This window comes from Pleurodeles waltl, chromosome 3_1 (assembly GCF_031143425.1).
Source record: "Pleurodeles waltl isolate 20211129_DDA chromosome 3_1, aPleWal1.hap1.20221129, whole genome shotgun sequence".
In the NCBI taxonomy this organism is placed as follows: Eukaryota; Metazoa; Chordata; class Amphibia; order Caudata; family Salamandridae; genus Pleurodeles; species Pleurodeles waltl.
Window position 1 is genome coordinate 1,202,608,413 of NC_090440.1, and position 20,472 is coordinate 1,202,628,884.

The 20,472-nt window shown below is 46.5% G+C and overlaps 1 protein-coding gene across 7 annotated transcripts in view; it reads right to left on the reverse strand.

Moving 5' to 3' along the window:
• FOXRED1 (FAD dependent oxidoreductase domain containing 1) overlaps window positions 1-20,472 on the reverse strand; it is a 942,813-nt gene that overhangs the window by 193,757 nt on the left and 728,584 nt on the right. For 4 of the 7 annotated variants that reach the window (XM_069224511.1, XM_069224510.1, XM_069224513.1 and 1 more), the window contains one exon: window positions 19,402-19,682. The exons of 1 other annotated variant lie outside the window; for it this stretch is intronic. In XM_069224511.1, coding sequence (XP_069080612.1) covers window positions 19,428-19,682 — 255 coding nt within the window. In that variant the 3' untranslated portion in view covers window positions 19,402-19,427. Of the gene's footprint in view, window positions 1-197; window positions 575-19,401; window positions 19,683-20,472 lie in introns of all 7 variants that reach the window. 2 more of the 7 variants (XR_011201503.1, XR_011201504.1) reach the window with 1 other exon arrangement.

A 20,472-nucleotide genomic window follows, 5' to 3' on the forward strand; every position in this document is an offset into this window, starting at 1 on the left:
ATAAATTGGCTCTGAAACAGTCGAGCAGAAGAAAAATAAAAGAAGCAGCTGGCTTCACTGTTGACAAACAAACATTTTCCAAATTGAAATAAAGAAACAACAAACTAGCTTCAGTGATTCTGCACAGCAACGACAAATGCTGTTACAGGGGACACCTCTAGGGCGATTGGCATTTGACATTTGCTGTAGTGTCTCACCATTTTTGCCAGTTCCAGACAAGCAGCTGGCATGGTAATCATGGAGGATGAGGTCTGTGGTTGAGATCGAGAAGATGTTGAAGGTCTTTCTCCAGCTACCTTCTTCTGCATCATTCAGTTGTATACCATCTTGTGTATTGATTTCAGTTGTTTCCACATGAAGCTCGTTCCATGTGAGTACTTTTTTGAAGTACCAGGACATAGCTGCCTCCTACAGATATTGCACTGGACGAATATGGCAGAGGCCTTCTTCTCCTCTGATTGTATAATTAAATGTTTCCACACTTCACTCTCCATTTTGGGAGGGGATGTCTGCTGTTCTTCCTCGATGCTGGTACCTGCAACAGGTTCCTCCACAGATGAAGCAGTTGCCATTTCTATACAAAAACAATCAAACAGCAGCAAAAATTACAAGAGAACTGGATCTGCTTTCTGACCTCAGAGAGCTCAAACCAGAAATAACTACTATAGGGTGTGGCTGCAAGCCCAGCAATGGCATGAGACTCATGATACCACGAGACTGCTTGACTTGGGGCGCAGCACCACCGCTTGAGGGTGACGGAGTCTCTCCAACACCGGTTTGGCAACTGTCAGCCAAACCCAACCCAACCGCCTTGCTAGCAGTACCACATCCAGACACAAAGGGTGGAGGTGATTTGTGGCAGTCTAGTGCATGGCACTCTAGGGACTTCTCAGGGGAGTCACAGTGAATGGGCCATACCCTTTCCTCTCATCAACAATGTCTTGTACACACAGAGGCAAAGAAGAAGATGCAGGATAGTTTCTAATAGATTTATTGAAAAGACTGCAATCTACGATAAAATGCATGAGCGTAAAATGCATGAGCTACAATAATGAGGATAATCAGATATAACAAGATTAGGACTGAGAAATTCATTGATGTAAAATTAACAATCCCAACATATTGCAATAAACATGAATGAATGATTCTTAGTTAACTCCTAATCTCTAGCCTATAACTAGGACAAGGCAGTGTTAGCCCGATCTGTCTGTTCAGACTATGATAGGCACACCCACACCCTTACCTCGGCACAAGAGTCTGCCTTCCGTCTCCTGATCTGGCTGCAGAGACAAGGCTGAGCTCGACTGCCAAATGGCATGCATCATGGATGAAAATTTCTGACCAGAAGGACCCCTCCAACGGCCCTTGCCCCACATGATGTTTACACAGGTAAACATATTTTGTTCTGCGAATTAGTCCTGACATGAACATGAGTAATAGATTGTTTACGCAATCTTGTGGCAGCAATGCCATAAAATATCTTGTACCTTTCTCATTCTGATCTTGTGAACCCCTGGGGCAAGGAACACAATGGAAAACGTCATGCATAACCATAATGAAAACGCTTTAGCTAAATGGCAAGTGATAACGAAAATAAACCATTGCTGAAAAGCAAGCCACTCTAAAATGAATAAATCAAAACAGAACAATGTATCATGGTAAAAGGGCACAGGCCACAGAGGTCCCAGCTAAGCTAACAAACATGCCCAAACAAGACTAATATGGACCCACAACAGTGGGGTGGGGTCCTAATTCTGCCAAAGAAATGAGAAGCTTTGGTTCAGATATCGGGTCGACCCATGGTTTCGGTCCGTAGATTTGTGACTTTAATTTTGTCAAATCCGCTGAGTCAAAAACATGAATAGTCTGTCGCGTCTATGGTTATGATACAGCTGATCCAATTTTTTTTTCTCAAAAGAAAGGAATAAAATGTATATATTTACATTTATGTTATGACTGTTTTCTCCTTCCTTTTTCCCTTGTTTTTCTCTGCTTTCCTCTTCCCTCATTCTCACTACTTTCATATTTTTTTCTTCCATTTTTTATTGCCTTTTCTCTGCTTTTCCCTCATTGTCATTGCTTTCTCATTGCTTTTTACCCCATATTTTGTGTGCTCTCTACTTAGTTTCCACTCGTTTTCAATAATTTCTCCTTTCCCTGTTTTTCACTGCCTTATTCTTGCTTTTCCTTCATTCTTACTGCTTTCAACCCTGTTTTTAGTGTACACTCTCCTACCTTTTCCTTTCTTTATGGAGGTTCTCGGGCTTTTTCTTGCATTTTATTGTGTACCTTCGGCTTGCTTTTCCCTAGTTTTCACAGCTTTTTCTTTGTTATTTTTGCACATTGCCCTCTCCTTGTTTTTTGTTGTGGCAAAATGCAATAGGTTGGCCAACCCCCTACTGTGTTTAAAAAACATAGAAATTCACAGTAAAAACATAGGGGACAGGAACATTATAGTTAGACTGACATTTCAAACGTACAATACCATACAAATTCAGCAGTTATAGTTAACTCACCTTACTATAACTTATGCTTCCACAATGCACTGCTTATGACCTCATATTACATCACTCATGACATGGTCAGTGACAGCACTCATGACATATATACACAGAGAGAGAGCAAGAGAGAGAGTGAGTATTAGTTCCAAGGTCTCTGCACATAGCCAGGAATATTCTACATTTAAGACTATAAGTTAGGATACTACGTTGCAGAAACTCAAGTATTCATCACATCCTGCTATCTGAAGATGACTCTTTAAAAACACCAAGGGTGGCCAGCAGGGTGTTATACAGACCTGTGCCACAAGAAGAAATAGTCATCCCTCACATTCAATCACTCAATCACTGCATTTGTAAAGCGCAGCACTATCACCCCTATGGGTGTCTGAGCATTGAGGGTGCAGTGTCTCTGCCGAAAAAACACATATTGAATCTCCTTCTGAAGTCTGCCAGGGAGCTGTTCGGAGGTAGAGGGGCATGCTGTTCCAGGGCTTGGCTGCTGTGTAGGAAAAGGAGCAGCCTCTGCTGTGGTGGATGCAGGGGTTGTGTGTGAGGTTTAGAGAGGCAGAGTTTTGCTGGCACTTTGAAGCTCAGTCGATGTAGGACAGTCCTAGGTTGTGGAGAGCTTTTATGCAAGTGTGAGGACTTTGAATTGGCATCTCTTCTGGACGGGGAGCCAGTGGACGTTCCTAAGGCGTGGGGTGATGGTAGAGTGCTTAGAGAGATTGTGGATGAGTCTGGCTGCGGTGTTCTGTAGAGTCTGGAGTCATTTAAGTAGCTGGGAGGAAACTTTGGCATAGAGAGCTTTGCCATACCAAAGGTGGCTGGTGACCAGGTTGTGGGTGACTGTCATTCTGATGTCGGTATGGATCCATTTGAAGATTCGGCAGAGCATACGACGGATGTAGAAGCAGGAGGAGGTGACTGAGTTTACATGTTAATTCATGAATAGTTGGCAGTCGAGGATGATGCTGAGATTTTGTGTGTGGTCTGATGGAGAGGGCGTTGGTCCGAGTTCTGTAGGCCACCAGGTGTAGTCCGTCATGAAGGTGTTTTCCCAAAGATCCGTGTTTAGTTTGAAGCAGTTGCTTTTCATCCATTGTGCTATGTTTGTCATGACGTTGAGGAAGTTGGCTTTGGCATTGTGGGCGTCTTCGGTGAGTGAGAGGATTCATTGAGTGTTGTCGCCGTAGGAGACTATATTGAGTCAGTAGGATCTTAGGATGTCTGCAAGGGGATCATGAAGATGTTGCACAGGGTTTGGGCTGAGGAAGGATCCTTGGGATACGCTGCAGGTGATTTTCTTGGGTGCAGGAGTGAAGCGAGAAAGGCAGATGATTTGCGTGCGGACTAAGAAGAAAGAGGCGACCCATTTAAGGGCGTTTTGTTGAATGTCTATGTTGCGCAATCTGTTGAGGAGATTGTGGAGGGAGACTGTATTGAACGCAGCAGAGAGGTCCAGAAGGATCAGAGCTGCCGACTCTAACCAGTCGAGAACGGTCCTGATATCGTCCGTGGCGGTGATCAGTGCAGTCTCCGTCCTGTGGTTGGCCCAGGATCCTGATTGTGAGGTGTTGAGAAGGTAGTTTTGTTCATTGTAGTGGTTGAGCTGTTAGTTAATGGCTTTCGCAAGCACTTTGGCCAAGAAGGGGAGCAGGGAGTTCGGTCTGTAGTTTTTGAGGTCGCTGGGGTTGGCAGAGTGTTTCTTTAGGAGGGGACTGACCTCTACATGCTTACATTCGTCCGGGAAGGTTGCTGTGGAGGGTGGAGATGGAGGTGCTGAGGATGCAGGTTAATTCCATGCTAATTGTGTTGGCTCTGAGGTTGAAAAGCCGGTGGGGGCCCGGGGTGGATGGATGACATGATGGCTGCGGTGGTCTGTGTGGTAAACAGGGACCTGGAGGATATTGCATGGCTGGTGTTTGCTGCTTGAGAGATGTTGTCTAGGGTGGAGGTGGAGGGCCGGGGGTCGAAAGTGTTGTATATTGTGGTAGTCTTGCTGTGGAAGCAGTCTGAAAGGGTGTCGCAGTGTGCCTAGGATGGGTGGATGGTGGTCTCAGTGGCTATCGGGTTAGAGAATTCCTTGATGATTCTGAAGAGTTCTCTTATGTGTTTGGCTGCAATGTTGATGCAAGCAGTGATTGCTGCTCTTTTTGCTGCCTTGGTGATGGTAGTTGTTGAGGGCTGCCTTGTAGGCCTTCATTCCAAACTCCAGGATACATAATGTTATTTTAATGACCAACTCATAAAAGGTACTTGACTCTGGCAGCTACCTTAGCCCCAATGAGCCCAGAGGAGGTAGAGACTATAATCCTCTCATGTCACTAGAGCCATGTCTGTTTCAAATTAGATTTTACAAAAGCAAATGATATGCAAAAATGTAGGAAATGGAGAGAGAAAGATGCATAATAGTCAGCTCACTCTTCATCAATGCTCAAGTGAAATCATTCGGGGGACCTCACAAGTCAGCATCATCTCACAGAATCCAAAAGAGTCTCCCAAATACAAACTACGCCCTGGGCCCTTCACCCCTCATTGAGATGCAGGATATTGTGCTTGCTAACAAATTTAGAAAAATGGATGAAAGATGGGAGGCATGAAAGGAATGTTATATCAAATTTGAATTAGCACATAACAGGCATACTAGAACACTAAATAAATTGGCAACACTGGACAAGTTTAGAAAGGGCAATTATTGGAGAGGATGCATGACTACGAGCAAACTGACACAGCTACTCTGCCCCAAATTCAATAAATACTAGGAGAAAGTTCTTGAAGTGGTAGAAAGGGCCTTGGAAGAAGAATTTCCAATGGAACCTGGAACAGACCTCCAAGTCCAAGACCGAAGATCCCACAATTCAATAAAGTAGGCAAATAGCAACTACCCTGGTAGAAGCCATCCAAATGATACTGGCAAGAAGGGGGAAAGAGGAGAACCTCACCATGAAAGAATAACTTGTTGCACTATAACCCTATCATAGTCAGTTCGCACATTTTCAGAACAGCCCCCTTGAAAAACAAAATTCTTACGGGCCCCTTTGGTAAAGGTGGGGTCTCACAAATACATAAATCTCTGGTCATACACTTGCCTGCGTCCTGAGGACAAAGTGGGAGAGTTGGACGAGGTACACTGGAGAGCTCTATGTTGGCAATTTCCGCCAATTTTTGTATTGTGCAGTTCAAATACCTACACCAAGCCTATTTCATCACCGCACAGGATGTGGTGTGCAGGCATCAGTGACTCATCTGTATGTCTTTGGTGCAAAGAACCAATGGGTGACCTGTTCCATATGGTTTGCTAGTGCCAGGTTATACAGACCTTTTGTGCCACTGTCACCTCTACCCTATCCAACATTCCGGGCATACAGTTCGAGGCGAGCACGAGGGTACCACTGCTGGGCATTCTTGATGATGTGGGTGGGCCCTGTGGCGATGGGACACTAATAGGCCTTGGGATGCTGATTGCGAAGCGAGACATTCCTCGTTACTGGAGAGCTTCCACAGCCCCGGCAGTGGTGGTATGGACTGGTGTGGTAAACTTAAAGAAACTATATACATGGCACATGGATGTCCCCGGAAATCTGAATGGTTGTGGAGGAAATGGTGGAGCTAATATGGCCTCAAAACATAGTGAGCTCTCCATATCCTCTGTTGCTGTTTTTTTTCCACATAACTCGTTATCTTCCAGATGGGCCTCATGCAAGGCTGCAGATTTATTTCTTGTTGTGACGGTATTGTACAGAGCGGACACTTTGTGTGTGTGTGTATGTATATATATATATATATATATATATATATATATATATAAATATATGCTCAAAACCGAATAAAACTTTTCTTTATAACAAAAAAAAAACAACAACAAAAAAAAGACGAGATGTTAGAACAAGCTAGCTAAGGAAACGATTATACTGTGGGCAGAATATAAGCTAATATTGTATGAAAAAGACTGGGCCCGTTCCGTACAAGACTCGATAATACCGGGAAATCACCTGCCTGCACTAAAAGTAATGAGACTCACCCAAGAAGAACTTTCCCAAATATAGAGGTACATAACTCAAAAGCAACAACTTACATGGAACTTTGTAGCACATGATGCTACTATCATGACTCTGAAAATGCACTAGCCATAAGTGAGGCAGTTGTGGGATTGTTGTTTAAGTGAAGGATGGAATGTTTAATTCTCCTCTGTCAAAGCATGTAGGCTATGTATGTTGCTGAAAAAACACCTAAAATATCTATCTCGCTGTTAACTCTGGCCAGAGTGTTTCATTGCAACAAGGAGCAACTTGATATCCAGCGTGAAGTTCACAGAACCAGCATCCGGCTAACCTGTTTGTTGTGTCTCTTGTTACCAATTCATTGATTTTGCAGCACTTTTTTTAATCAGTGTTATTTGCCTCCGATCGCCTTTGCCCATCTTCCCAATCTGGATATGTGCTATTACTCTTCAAATAGCTGCAGGGGGTAATATAAAGATGGGAGCCGTGTGGTGCATCCTGTACATGTGCACGGTAACATTTGTCTAGCTTGCAAGACAGAAGCGGACACAGATTAATTTGCCAGGTGTTAGTAGTTTTGGTCATAATCTGTACTTAAAATAGTTTTTCAGATCCCTGCAGATAGGGTGCTCAAATGATTTTGCAGTAGCTGTACACTCAAAAGCCCGTTTTGGTCATAATGCTTGTATTTAAAATAATTTTTCAGATAAAGCCACCCATGGGTCAAACCTTATCCGTGTGTCAGATGCTACCTTAACCCCTACGGTGCCCTGGACGAGGGGATCTCGTCCAAGGCATCGGTTCCCAGGTGCCTTGGACGAGATCACCTCGTCCTGCACCCGGGAACTTGGGGGAGCGCTAGTGCTCCCCTCATGTGCTCCCCACCCACCCCCCCAAGGGGCAGGGATGGAGGGGGAAGCCATTCCCCTGCCACCCCGACGCCCCCTCCCTGTGACGTCAGCGTGCGAAGCTCAGCAAAGCATTTCTCTTTCGATAACGTGGGGGAGGCCCAGAGAGGCTTCAAATGGAAGGAAAGGAATTTCAAAGCAATCCGGCTTTTGAAACGCCCACAAGACACCAGGGATTTTCATTTTTTTTGTGAACGTGGCATGAGGGAGCGACCACTTGGGCAAGAGTCGCTTCCAGGGGGGGCATTTTTTTGGAAGGCCTTTTCTGCCCCCAGGGGAGGGGGGGGACAGAAACCTCTAGGCACCAGGGATCTTTTTTTTTTTCTTTTCTTTTTGTTTTGTTCTGTTTTGTTTTTTGGGCGGTGGGGAGAGTCCCCTTAGGCAAGGGTCACTCCCCTAGGGGGCAAATTATATTTAGGCCCTTTCTGCCCTTGGGGGCAGATTGGCCTATTTTTATGAGGCCAATCTGCCCCCAAGGGGGACAGAAACCACTGGACACCAGGGATTTTTTTTTAACGTGAATTTCCCGCAAGGGGAGCGACTCCTTAGGCAAGGGTCGCTCCCCTGGGGGGAAAATTTATTTGAGGCCATTTCTGCCCCCCTGGGGGGGGCAGATCAGCCTATTTTGACTAGGCCGATAAACCACTAGGCACCGGGGATTTAGTAAAAAAAATTTTGTTTTACAGATGGGGAGCGACCTCTTGGACAAGGGTCGCTCCCCTGGAGGGGAAAATTATATTTAGGCCATTTCTGCACTTCGGACGATTTTTGCTACGCCAATCTGCCCCCAAGGCGGGCAGAAACCACTAGGAACCGCAGATTTTGTTTTTGCGCCAATGTCACGCAGGGGGAGCAACCCCGTAGGCAAGGGTCGCTCCCGGGGTGGGAGGGGGCAAATTTATTTTAGGCCATTTCTGCCCCCCCCCCCGGGGGCAGATCGGCCTGTTATTAGGCCGATCTGCCCCCAGTGGGGGCAGAAACCTCTAGGCGCTAGGACAAATTTTTTGGGTGTGGTTTTTTTGTGTTTGTTTGTTTTTTTAGAGATGGGCAGCGACCCATTAAGCAAGAGTCGCTCCCCTGGGGGGCAAATTGTAATTAGACCATTTCTGCCCCCCTTGGGGGCAGATCGGCCGATTTTAGGTTAATCTGCCCCCCACCGGGGATATTTTTTTTTTGTTTGCGCCAATGTCATGCAAGGGGAGCGACCCCATAGGCAAAGGTCGCCCCCCGTGGGTCAAATTTATTTTAGGCCAGCAGATCGGCCTATTGTTATTAGGCCGATCTGCCCCCAGGGGGCAATTTTTTTTTTTTGTGTGTGTTTTTTTTTTTTTTAGAGATGGGGATCGACCCATTAGGCAAGGGCCGCTCCCCTGAGGGGCAAATTCTATTTAGCCATTTCTGACCCCCTTGGGGGCAGATCGGCCGATTTTCGGTCAATCTGCCCCCAAGGGGGCAGAAACCACTAGGCACCGGGGATTCTTTTTTTTTGCGCCAATGTCAAGCAAGGGGAGCGACCCCGTAGGCAAGGGTCCTCCCGGTGAGGGGTTGGGGGGGGGGAGGCAAATTTATTTTAGGCCATTTCTGCCCCCCCGCCCCCCGCCCCGGACAGCTGAGGTAGAGGCCAAAATCCACAGGTAGGCACTTTGCAAAAAACACCTCTGTTTTCTGTCAAAAATTGTGATGTGTCCACGTTGTGTTTTGGGGCATTTCCTGTTGCGGGCCCATTTTTATCGGGAGACTTGGGGAAACGCTGGGTGGAAGGAAATTTGTGGCTCCTCTTAGATTCCAGAACTTTCTGTCACCGAAATGTGAGGAAAATGTGTTTTTTTAGCCAAATTTTGAGGTTTGCAAAGGATTCTGGGTAACAGAACCTGGTCAGAGCCCCACAAGTCACCCCATCTTGGATTCCCCCAGGTCTCTAGTTTTAAACAATGCACAGGTTTGGTAGGTTTCCCTAGGTGCCGGCTGAGCTAGAGGCCAAAATCTACAGGTAGGCACTTTGCAAAAAAACACCTCTGTTTTCTTTCAAAAAATGTGATGTGTCCACGTTGTGTTTTGGGGCATTTCCTGTCGCGGGCGCTAGGCCTACCCACACAAGTGAGGTATCATTTTTATCGGGAGACTTGGGGGAAACATAGAATAGCAAAACAAGTGTTATTGCCCCTTGTCTTTCTCTACATTTTTTCCTACCAAATATAAGAGAGTGTGTAAAAAAGACGTCTATTTGAGAAATGCCCTGTAATTCACATGCTAGTATGGTCACCCCGGAATTCAGAGATGTGCAAATAACCACTGCTCCTCAACACCTTATCTTGTGCCCATTTTGGAAATACAAAGGTTTTCTAGAGAGCTATTTTTCACTCTTTATATTTCAGCAAATTAATTGCTGTATACCTGGTATAGAATGAAAACGCACTGCTGAGTGCAGCTCATTTATTGGCTATGGGTACCTAGGGTTCTTGATGAGCCTACAAGCCCTATATATCCCCTCAACCAGAAGAGTCCAGAAGACGTAACGGTATATTGATTTAAAAAATCAGACATTACATGAAAAAATTAGAGTAAAACGTAGAGAAAAATTGCAGTTTGTTTACCTCAATTTCAATATTTTTCTTTTTCAGTTGTTATTTTCTGTAGTAAACCCTTGTAGGATCTACACAAATGACCCCTTTAGGTTTAGGTTTCTGGGATCCAGCATTGGTTTCACGCCCATTTCTGTCACTGACTGGAAGGAGGCTGAAAGCACAAAAAATCATAAAAATGGGGTATGTCCCAGTAAAATGCCAAATTTGTGTTGAAAAATTGGGTTTTCTGATTCAAGTCTCCCTGTTCCTGAAAGCTGGGTAGCTGGTGATTGTAGCACCGCAAACCCTTTGTTGATGCCATTTTCAGGGAAAAAAAACACAAGCCTTCTTCTGCAGCCACTTTTTCCTGTTTTTTTTAAAAAAACGAAATTTTCACTGTATTTTGGCTAATTTCTTGGCCTCCTTTAGGGGAACCCACAAAGTCTGGGTACCTCTAGAATCCCTAGGATGTTGGAAAAAAAGGACGCAAATTTGGCTTGGCTAGCTTATGTGGACAAAAAGTTATGAGGGCCTAAGCGCGAACTGCCCCAAATAGCCAAAAAAGGCCTGGCAGCGAAGGGGTTAAAGTGCGGTATAGTCACTCGTTCCCAGCCCTCTGCTGTGCTACATTTATTTCTACCTCGTTGTCACTGGCATGTGTTGAAATACACCAGGTGGACCACGTGACCAGTCTTCAGGATTCTTGCTGTGCAGCCTTGAGATTAAAGGCCTGCCCGCACCGGCTGGCCTCTCCGCTTGCTAAACTGGGCTGTCTAGGCCGCTAAACCTGCAGGACCCAGTTGGGTACCCAACTCATGCATTTTCATGAAGGGGGCAATAGTGTTGTTGTGCAGCCAGTTTCTGTACAATGTACATATTTTTATGATTAATGGGGCTGACTGTTGTTCACAATGTCTGTGGACCTGCACAGCAGATATTTGTGTTATGAAGATCTGCACAATTCAGTAAGGACTGACCTCATGTTAGGTTTCAGATGCAGTAGTTTGTAGGATCTGTATGTCCATGCACAGAACTGCGTGTTCTACCCACCACTCGCCAACTTGTGTTCTCTTTTATTCACATTGCCAAAGTGTATTGTCTCTGTGGTCACGCATCTCCCTTCACATAGATCATACTCGTGTCATCCAATACCCCTTCAAAGCACATTCATTCCTATTAGGTACAGGCCAAAATATGCTTTTATTTAACTTGTCATTTAGTGATAGATCACAATGTGCTATGAGGAGCATTAATGACAGAGGAAGTGTGCCATACCTTAAAATTGCAGTCAGAAATTCATTTTTTTTTTTAATTTGATACCGAATAAGTGAAATGCAGTCTTATGATTATCTTTGCTTTTTTTGTTTGACAAGTGTTTGCAGAGATTACGCTTTCAGCATTTATCCTCATTCAGGTTTATAGTTGTTCAATGGCAGTAAATTTTGTTTCGTATCGAGCATATTGCACTATTCACATTCCTCTCCTTTTGTGCAATGTAATTTCAGGCTTTTCTGCTCTGACTGCCTTTATTTTGAATCTCTTGGCTGGACTTTACTTGGCTGATTTGGATTCATAGCCCTGGCTTGTCTGGACTCTTGGCAAGTTTCTTGGCAGTGAGCTTTCGTCTTCCTGGGGGGCTCTTTGTTGCCGCAGTTTCTTCACCTTCTTTAGGCTCTTCTTGACACAGATGGTAGCCTTTTTGGGCATCTTGGCAGCAGCCTTCTTGGTTGCCTTCTTGCCCTCCAGTTGCTTCTTGTTCACCTTGAAGGATCCGGAGGCCCTGTTGCTCTTCAGCTGGGCTGGGGCACCTTTGCTGACCTGGCTTCTGAGTGTAGCCTTAACTCAGCTCTTGTTCTTGTCCATATCATAGCTGCCAGTGCTCAGAGCCTTCCAGAGATTCACAAGAGAGACTACTTTTCTCTTGGCTGAGGATATGCTTGAACACACTGGGGCACAAGGGCTTGTTGGCGTTGGAAGCTCCTGCCACCATTTTAGGTTAAACGTGCACGTGCTCTGACGTTTTGTAATCTATCTGTGGGCCTTTAACCACACCCACCACACACAATCACTATCACTCGTTCATGGGATTGCCTTTCAAAAACCCTTTGTTATCATTGGTAAATGCTTTACGTTTGTCCCTCCTTGGGGCAGTTTTGATACCGCCTTGGCCATCGGCCCTGTTACATGGATCATTGCGTGTTTGCCGATACGTTTGCCAGCAAGCAAACTTCTTTTTCCTTTTGTGTCTCTCCTTCGTGCTCACGCTCATGGCAGCCGTGGTACCTTGAATTGGCTTGCTTATGTCAACAGTTTTACTTTTCATTTTCAATTTATGTGTCAAAAAAAGTCCAGTTAGGAATTTACAAGGCTAATAGCTCTAACTCGAGCAGTCCCATTGTATTGAAAATGCTTGTATTAATTATAATTAGCCATTACTGATAAATTAAGTCTGTTTCCTATTGTTTATAAATTAATTTAAAGTTTAAAAAAACACCTATCCAGCATATGGAGCTGCACAATTCCACAGAGGAGAGCCTAGGTAAAGAGTGCTTACAAGCAAGCATCATCAACATGTATACATGCTCATTTAACATTTCACTCTTTTGAGTTCCCTCTGGGCTTAGCAACGGAAGGTTCACAAAGTGATAAGGCTTCCCACTGCCCCAGAGAACTCAATGGTTTGGTTTGGACAGGGGGCAGAACATAAGGGGACTCTTTTCTTACTTTGAGTGTAGACATCGATGCCGACTATCTCGAACCCTGAACAGGGCCAGGAAGGCTCCTAGACTCAACAGGCGCCGGTACCGGCGCAGACACGAAGTCGGCAGATGACCTTCTCGAAGTCGAATGGCCGGAAGGAGATGGAGCCGGTCTGAATGGAGACAACGACGCCGGATGGCGCGGAGAAGGAGTCGGTTGACATGCAGACGGGTCCACAGTCACAGGCGGAGGACTCCTGCCAGGGGAGACCCTAGGCGCCAAACCGCCAGTCTCTGTAGGGCAGAAGGGCATGAATGGAGCAGCCCTGTACGACGCAGGCGAGCCCAAATTGAATGCCAATGGCCCCGTGGGACCCGCAGGTGCACCAGCAGGGGCCATGGATTGAAAAACAGCATACATCGCATTCAGAAATGCGGCCGGATCCGTCCCTGGAGTCGGGAAAGCCGGGTACTGCTGTGCAGATGTCTGCTGAACATCAGGATCCCTAGGCGCCGGCGAAAAGTGAGGGCTGTATTGAGTGACCTCTTAAACAGAAGGCGCCAGGGACAACTTCGGAAAGTTGTATCCATCAGAGGACCAAGTTACTTACCTTCGGTAACGCTTTTTCTGGTGGATACACTAACTACCTGTGGATTCCTCACCTTATGAATTCGATCCTTGCGCCAGCATCCGATGGAAAGTCTTCTTCCTAGCTTTCTACGTCAACGAGGTCATAATGGCACGGCTCCACGTGACTCCGTCTGACGTCAACGTGCCAATAAGAGGTCCTCGTCGGCGTACTGACGTCAGTTTCACCTCATTTTTCTTTCGTGCTCTTAAGGCTAACAGGTGTAAACCGACCATAAAAATTGATATATAAATATAAACATATACGAACACAAAAATCTTGTCCATTGAATCCATATATTTACATTATCGCCTTAAATACATGAATATACAAAAATACGTAGATATATATATATATATATATATACAAATATATAAATATAAGAAGAAATATTAATCCAAAGACTGCAAGATAACTGAAATCAGGCAGGCAACGGGGAGGCGGGAGGGACCGTGAGGAATCCACAGGTAGTTTGTGTATCCACCAGAAAAAGCGTTACCGAAGGTAAGTAACTTGTTCCTCTGATGGATACAACTACCTGTGGATTCCTCACCTTATGAATAGAGTCCCAAGCAGTACCGCACTCGGTGGTGGGTGCCCGCCTGATTACATCAAGAAATCTTGCAATACCGAGCGAGCAAAATGACCGTCCCTCCTCATCTCAGAGTCTAAACAATAATGTTTCACGAAAGTATGGAGGGACGCCCAAGTTGCTGCTTTACATATATCTATTAATGGAACTCCTCTCGCTAGAGCCGAGGATGCAGATTTTGCTCTAGTAGAGTGGGCCCTGATACCTTCAGGAGGGACTTTTTTCGCCAGAGAGTAACAAATCTTAATACACAAGATGACCCACCTGGAGAGAGTTATTTTCTGAACCGCTCTGCCCTTTTGCTGTCCAGCATACCCAACAAACAGTTGATCATCTAAGCGAAAGTCCTTAGTCCTCTATAGGTAAAAACTCAGGGCCCTCTTAGGGTCCAACCTATGGAGTCTCTCTTCTTCTTTAGACGGGTGAGGAGGAGGGTAAAACGCAGGTAGAGTGATAGTTTGCCCTATATGAAAAGGGGTGACAACTTTCTGTAGAAAAGCAGCTCTGGTTTTTAAAATCACTTTATCAGGGAAAAACATGGTAAAAGGAGGCTTAACGGAAAGTGCCTGAAGCTCTCCAATCCTCCTGGCAGAAGTGATTGCGATTAAGAAAACGGTCTTCAAGACTAAATATCTCAATGGACATGAATGCATGGGCTCAAAAGGCGGACCCATTAAGAATGTCAAAACAAGATTTAAGTCCCACTGAGGCATGTGAAAGGGAGTAGGAGGAAACCTATTCACCAAACCCTTAAGGAACCTATTTACAATTGGAGACTTAAAGATGGCTGGTCCGGAAGGCAAAGAAACGCCGACAGAGCTGCCAAGTAAGCCTTAACTGTAGATATCGCACAGCCTTTCTTCACCAAACTAAGAACAAACAAAAGTACATCTGAAAGGTGGGCTTTTAAGGGATCTTTCTGGTTCTCGCCACACCACAGTACAAATTTTGCCCACCTACCGGCATAAATAGATTTAGTGGAGTGTCGCCTTGGCGAGAGAATAACATCCACTACATCCGGAGGGAGAGAAAAAGAACTCAGGTTGCCCCGTTCAATCTCCAGGCATGAAGGGGCAGGCTCTGGAGGTGGGGGTGTAAAACCTGCCCCTGCGATTGTGAGAGGAGGTCTGCCCTGAGCGGGAGACGGAGCGGAGGGCACTGAGAGAGTTGAAGCAGGTCTGTATACCATACCCTTCTCGGCCAGTCCGGAGCCATCAAGATGACTTGGGCCCGGTCCTGACAAATCTTCCTCAGAACCCGAGGAATCAAGGGTATGGGAGGAAACGCGTAAAGGAACTGGCCGCTCCAGGACATCTGAAACGCGTCCCCCAACGCCCCTTGCATCGGATACGGGCAATGCGCGTTCTCCCGAGTGGCGAATAAATCCACCTGAGGAGTACCCCACATCCCGAAGATGTGGAGGACTAGATCCGGATGGAGACGCCACTCGTGATCTAATGAGAAGTGACGACTGAGACCGTCCGAACGTACATTCAGCAACCCGGCCAAATGATTTGCTATTAAGCAAATCTGATGGTCCTGAGCCAAGGACCAGAGTCGCAGGGCTTCTCTGCAGAGAAGGTACGACCCCACTCCTGCCTGCTTGTTTATATACCACATCGCTGTAGTATTGTCCGTCAGAATTTGAACTGACTGACCGCGAAGGGAAGGAAGGAAGGCCTTGAGCGCCAAACGTACCGCCCGCAATTCCAACAGATTGATATGCAACATCTGTTCCGCTGGAGACCAATGACCCTTGATCTCCAGGTCCCCCAGATGAGCTCCCCACCCTAGAGTGGAAGCATCCGAAATCACTGTGGCCACTGGAGGAGGCAGTGAAAACTGTTTTCCTTGGGAAAGGTTGCCATCCTCTGCCCACCAAAGAAGATCCGCTACAGCGTCCTTGGAGATCTTTATTGAATTCCTGAGATCCCCCTTGTGCTGGAACCACTGTCTGCGGAGGCACCACTGAAGAGCCCTCATATGCCAGCGAGCATGAGTGACCAAGAGAATGCAAGAAGCAAACAGACCTAGCAGGCGTAAGACCTTGAGGACTGGAACTGCCGCTCCAATTTGAAACAACGGAATCAGTGCCTGAATGTCCCGAACACGCGGAGGCGGGGGTAGGCCCGAAACATTGTCGTGCCCAGTACTGCCCCTATGAACAGGAGGCGTTGAGAGGGCTCCAGGTGAGATTTGGGCACATTTACAGAAAAACCCAGATCGAACAACAACTGGGTTGTCATTCGCAGATGAGACAACACAAGCTCTGGAGACTTGGCTTTGATCAACCAATTGTCCAGGTAGGGAAAAAACGCTACTTCCCTCTTTCTGAGATGTGCTTCAACAACTGCCATCACCTTTGTGAAAACCCGAGGTGCTGAAGTAAGTCCAAACGGAAGGACCGCAAACTGGTAGTGTTGCAATCCGACCACAAAACGGAGATACTTCCTGTGCGACTTGATTATGGGAACATGAAAGTACGCGTCCTGCAAGTCGACAACCACCATCCAGTCTCCTTCGTTCAACGCCAATTGTACCTGCGCTAGGGTCAGCATTTTGAATTTTTCCTGCTTGAGGAACAAATTCAAAATCCTCAAGTCTAGGATCGGACGCAACCGACCGTCCACTTTGGGAATCAGGAAATATCTTGAACAACACCCCTGACCCCTTTCCTGCAACGACACCAACTCTATAGCGCCCTTTGCCAACATGGTGACAACCTCCTGTTGCAACAACAGAAGATGGTCTTCTGAACAAAAGGAGGGACGGGGGGAAAGGGAAGAGGGAACTCCTGAAAGGGGAGAGCATAGCCCTTTTCCACAATTCCTAGCACCCACGAGTTTGTTGTAATTGACCTCCATTTCTGCAGAAAAAGACTCAATCTTCCCCCTACAGGAGACGTATGGCTGATAAAGTGGAGAAAACTAGTGCTGCTTCTGCTGTTGTCCAACAGAGGAGGATGAAGAAGAAGAGAGCTGCTGGGCTGGACCTCTAGCCCTACCCCGCCCTCTGAAGGCACAATAGGGTGGATTGGCAGGTTGTTAGGCGTAAGACTGTGACCTTCGAAAGGCAGAGCCTCGAATGAACCCTCGAAACCTACGAAAAGGTCTATAAGGCGTTGTAGTAGAGGCCTGTAAACCAAGGGACTTAGCTGTAGCCCGATAGTCCTTAAACAGTTCAAGGGCAGAGTCTGCCTTGTCCCCAAACAGCTTTTCCCCGTCAAACGGAAGGTCCATTAAGGCGGATTGTAAGTCTGATGAGAAACCAGAGGACCTTAACCAGGCATGCCTCCTTGTAACCACCGATGTTCCCATGGCCCTGGCAATAGAATCCGAGGTATCCAGGCCAGATTGCATAATCTGCTGTGCAGCAGCTTGAGCATCCAAGAAAAGGGACCCAAATGATTTCTGCATCTCCTGTGGCAGATCCCTCGCCATCTCCTTAGCAGAGTCCATTAGGGCATGGATGTATCTGCCTAGCACACAGGTGGAATTGGTATCTTTAAGGGCCATGCTGCAAGATGAAAAAATCTTCTTTGAAGACTGCTCCATCCTCTTGGATTCCCTATCAGTCGGAACTCCAGGGAATGTTCCAGGGGCAGTCTTTGCAGAACATGATGCCTGAACTACCAAGCTCTCCGGAGTCGGGTGACGAGACAGAAAAAACGGATCTCCTTGGGCACTTCTATGTCTCATCGCCACTGCTCTGTTCACAGCAGGAGATGTCACTGGCTTTTTCCACAGGTCCAAAATAGGCTCAGTCAAAGCCTCATTGAAAGGCAGCAAAGGGTCAGCACTGGACGAAGATGGATGAAGTACCTCTGTGAGCAGGTTAGTTTTTACTTCTGCTGCGGACAAAGGCAAATCCAGATACTCAGCTGCCTTCCTCACCACTGCATGGAAGGAAGCGGCCTCTTCAGTAAAATCCCCCGGAGACGCAATGTCCCACTCCGGGGAAGTATCCAAACCACTTGCAGTGGTAAGACCCTGGAAGTCATCAGAAGGCTCGATCTCGCCTTCCTCAAGCTGTCTGTATTCCTCCTCCTCCAGAAGTCTCAATGCCTTCCTCCGAGATCTAAGATGTGTTTCCAGGGCCGGCGTCGACAAAGAATCCATCGACGCCGACGATCACGAACCCTGAACAGGGCCAGGAAGGCTCCTAGACCGCCGACACGAAGTCAGCAGATGACCTTCTCGAAGTCGAATGGCCGGAAGGAGATGGAGCCGGTCTGGATGGAGACAACAACGACGCCGGATGGCGCGGAGAAGGAGTCGGTTGACATGCAGATGGGTCCACAGTCACAGGCGGAGGACTCCTGCCAGGGGAGACCCTGGGCGCCGAACCGCCAGTCTCTGTAGGGCAGAAGGGCATGAATGGAGCAGCCCTGTACGACGCCTGCAAGCCCAAATTGAATGCCAATGGCCCCGTGGGACCCGCAGGTGCACCAGCAGGGGCCATGGATTGAAAAACAGCATACATTGCATTCAGAAATGCGGCCGGATCCGTCCCTGGAGTCGGGAAAGCCAGGTACTGCTGTGCAGATGTCTGCTGAACATCAGGATCCCTCGGCGCCGGCGAAAAGTGAGGGCTACACTGAGTGACCTCAAACTGAAGGTGCCGGTGACAACTCCGGACTCTCCTGCTGAGGCGTGACAGTAGGACTCATCTCCCATGTCTTCTGGCGTTGTGATGAACGAGACCTCGACCGACTCCTCGATCGGCTCCGCTCCGACCGACGCCGAGAGTCATGATGACACCGCTTCTTATGCTTTTTGGGAGAAGCATGGGAGGAATCCTTTTTATGGCCCTTCTTCTTTGCTTCGCCTCACGCTCCTTCAGAGCTTTTGGTTTCATGCTCTGACATGAAGAGCAACCTTCCACATCATGTTCGGAACTAAGACACCAAATACAGTCCGAGTGGGGGTCGGTCACTTACATCCAACCCCCACATTCTCTACACGGCTTGAAACCGGACTTCTTCAGAGGCGACATTGTAACCTCCAAAAATCGTTACAGTTACCAACGGGCCAGGAAGAAAAACCATTGGCGTCGAAGGCACGGAAAAAAGGAAAACTGACGTCAGTACGCAGACGAGGACCTCTTATTGGCACGTTGACATCAGACGGAGTCACGTGGAGCTGTGCTATTATGACGTCCTCGTCGACGTAGAAAGCTAGGAAGAAGACTTTCCGTCGGATGCTGGCGCAGGGATCGAATTCAAAAGGTGAGGAATCCACAGGTAGTTGTATCCATCAGAAATTACAGTTCACCTTCTGTCCTCTCTCCAACCTACCAATACCTTCCACTATTCAAGTGTAAAGGCTCTGTCATAAATATAAATATGATTTGAATATATCCATTATCATAAGAGGTGCTTGCAGGCACAATCAAAAGGTTTGGAGATGCATTCGCTGACCACTCTTGTGGTGTATTACTGTGTAAAAGAGAGCACAGCATAACTCTGCAACATCTTATACTTTTTGTGGGTCAAATATAATACAGACCTACAACTTGTTCACTCCTTGTGCCATCAAACAATGTTTCTTTCCAAGGCTTTTTCCCCCTTGAAGAACCTCTTGAATGCAAAGGCGCTGAGATCCAGAGACGTGTATTTCCCCTTCAGGATAAGTTCTGCAATGGCTCTGCCCACTGCTGGAGACTGCTGCAAGCCGTGTCCACTGAACCCTGTGGCAAGGTACAGATTATTCACCAGTGGGTGCACTCCAAGGATACCGTTCTGGTCATGGGTATTGTAATCGTAGTAACCAGCCCAAGCACACTTCACCTTAAAAGAAAAACAAGACCCCCATGATTGTGTGTTACCACCAACACAAATACAATAAACCTAACATTTCTGTCTTTACACTTTTCACAGACTTTTTGCATTCTCTTGCGCTTCATGAACTATTCAATTCTGAGCCCGTATTCCTTTGTAAATGAAACAGTATTGTCCCCATGTGAGGCACCACCATAGCACAGCTGCCCACCGCCGCACAAAACAGTTTATTAACTAAGGCAAAATGGCATAAAGCCATCTATCTAGCGGAAGTTTCATTTTGCATGCAAAACATAGATCCATCTGTGCAGCTGAAGATGCTGACCACTTAGTATCCATCTGCTTAAAGTAGCTCACACTCAAAAACATGAGTCAAGTGTCTGAGACTAAACTAGACACATTTGCAAACTCTAATCTACTAATTCAGAAATCCAACCAGACTCCAAAGCCTAGTCAATGCTTAACTAATAAGAAGCATTTGCTTCATAACACAAATTCTATGTATCACATTTTAATTTCAATGCACAGATAAAAAGCTTTTGATATAATGTGATTGCTGTTTGCAGGGATGTGGAATGCCTATTGCGGATGCCGGGAAATATTGTTTGGGGTCAAGGGCAACAAGTGTTCATGTTTATATTGTCCTTGGGACAAAAACCCCCTGCAGCACAAACCTTTTGGCTGCCAATTTACTGAGAAGGGAACTGTCTGCAGTTGAGGTAATGTGTGTTAAGCTATTGTTAATGCTGTTCAAACTTGTATTTATGGTTCATTAATGAAAAGCCTTCATTATTAGTGT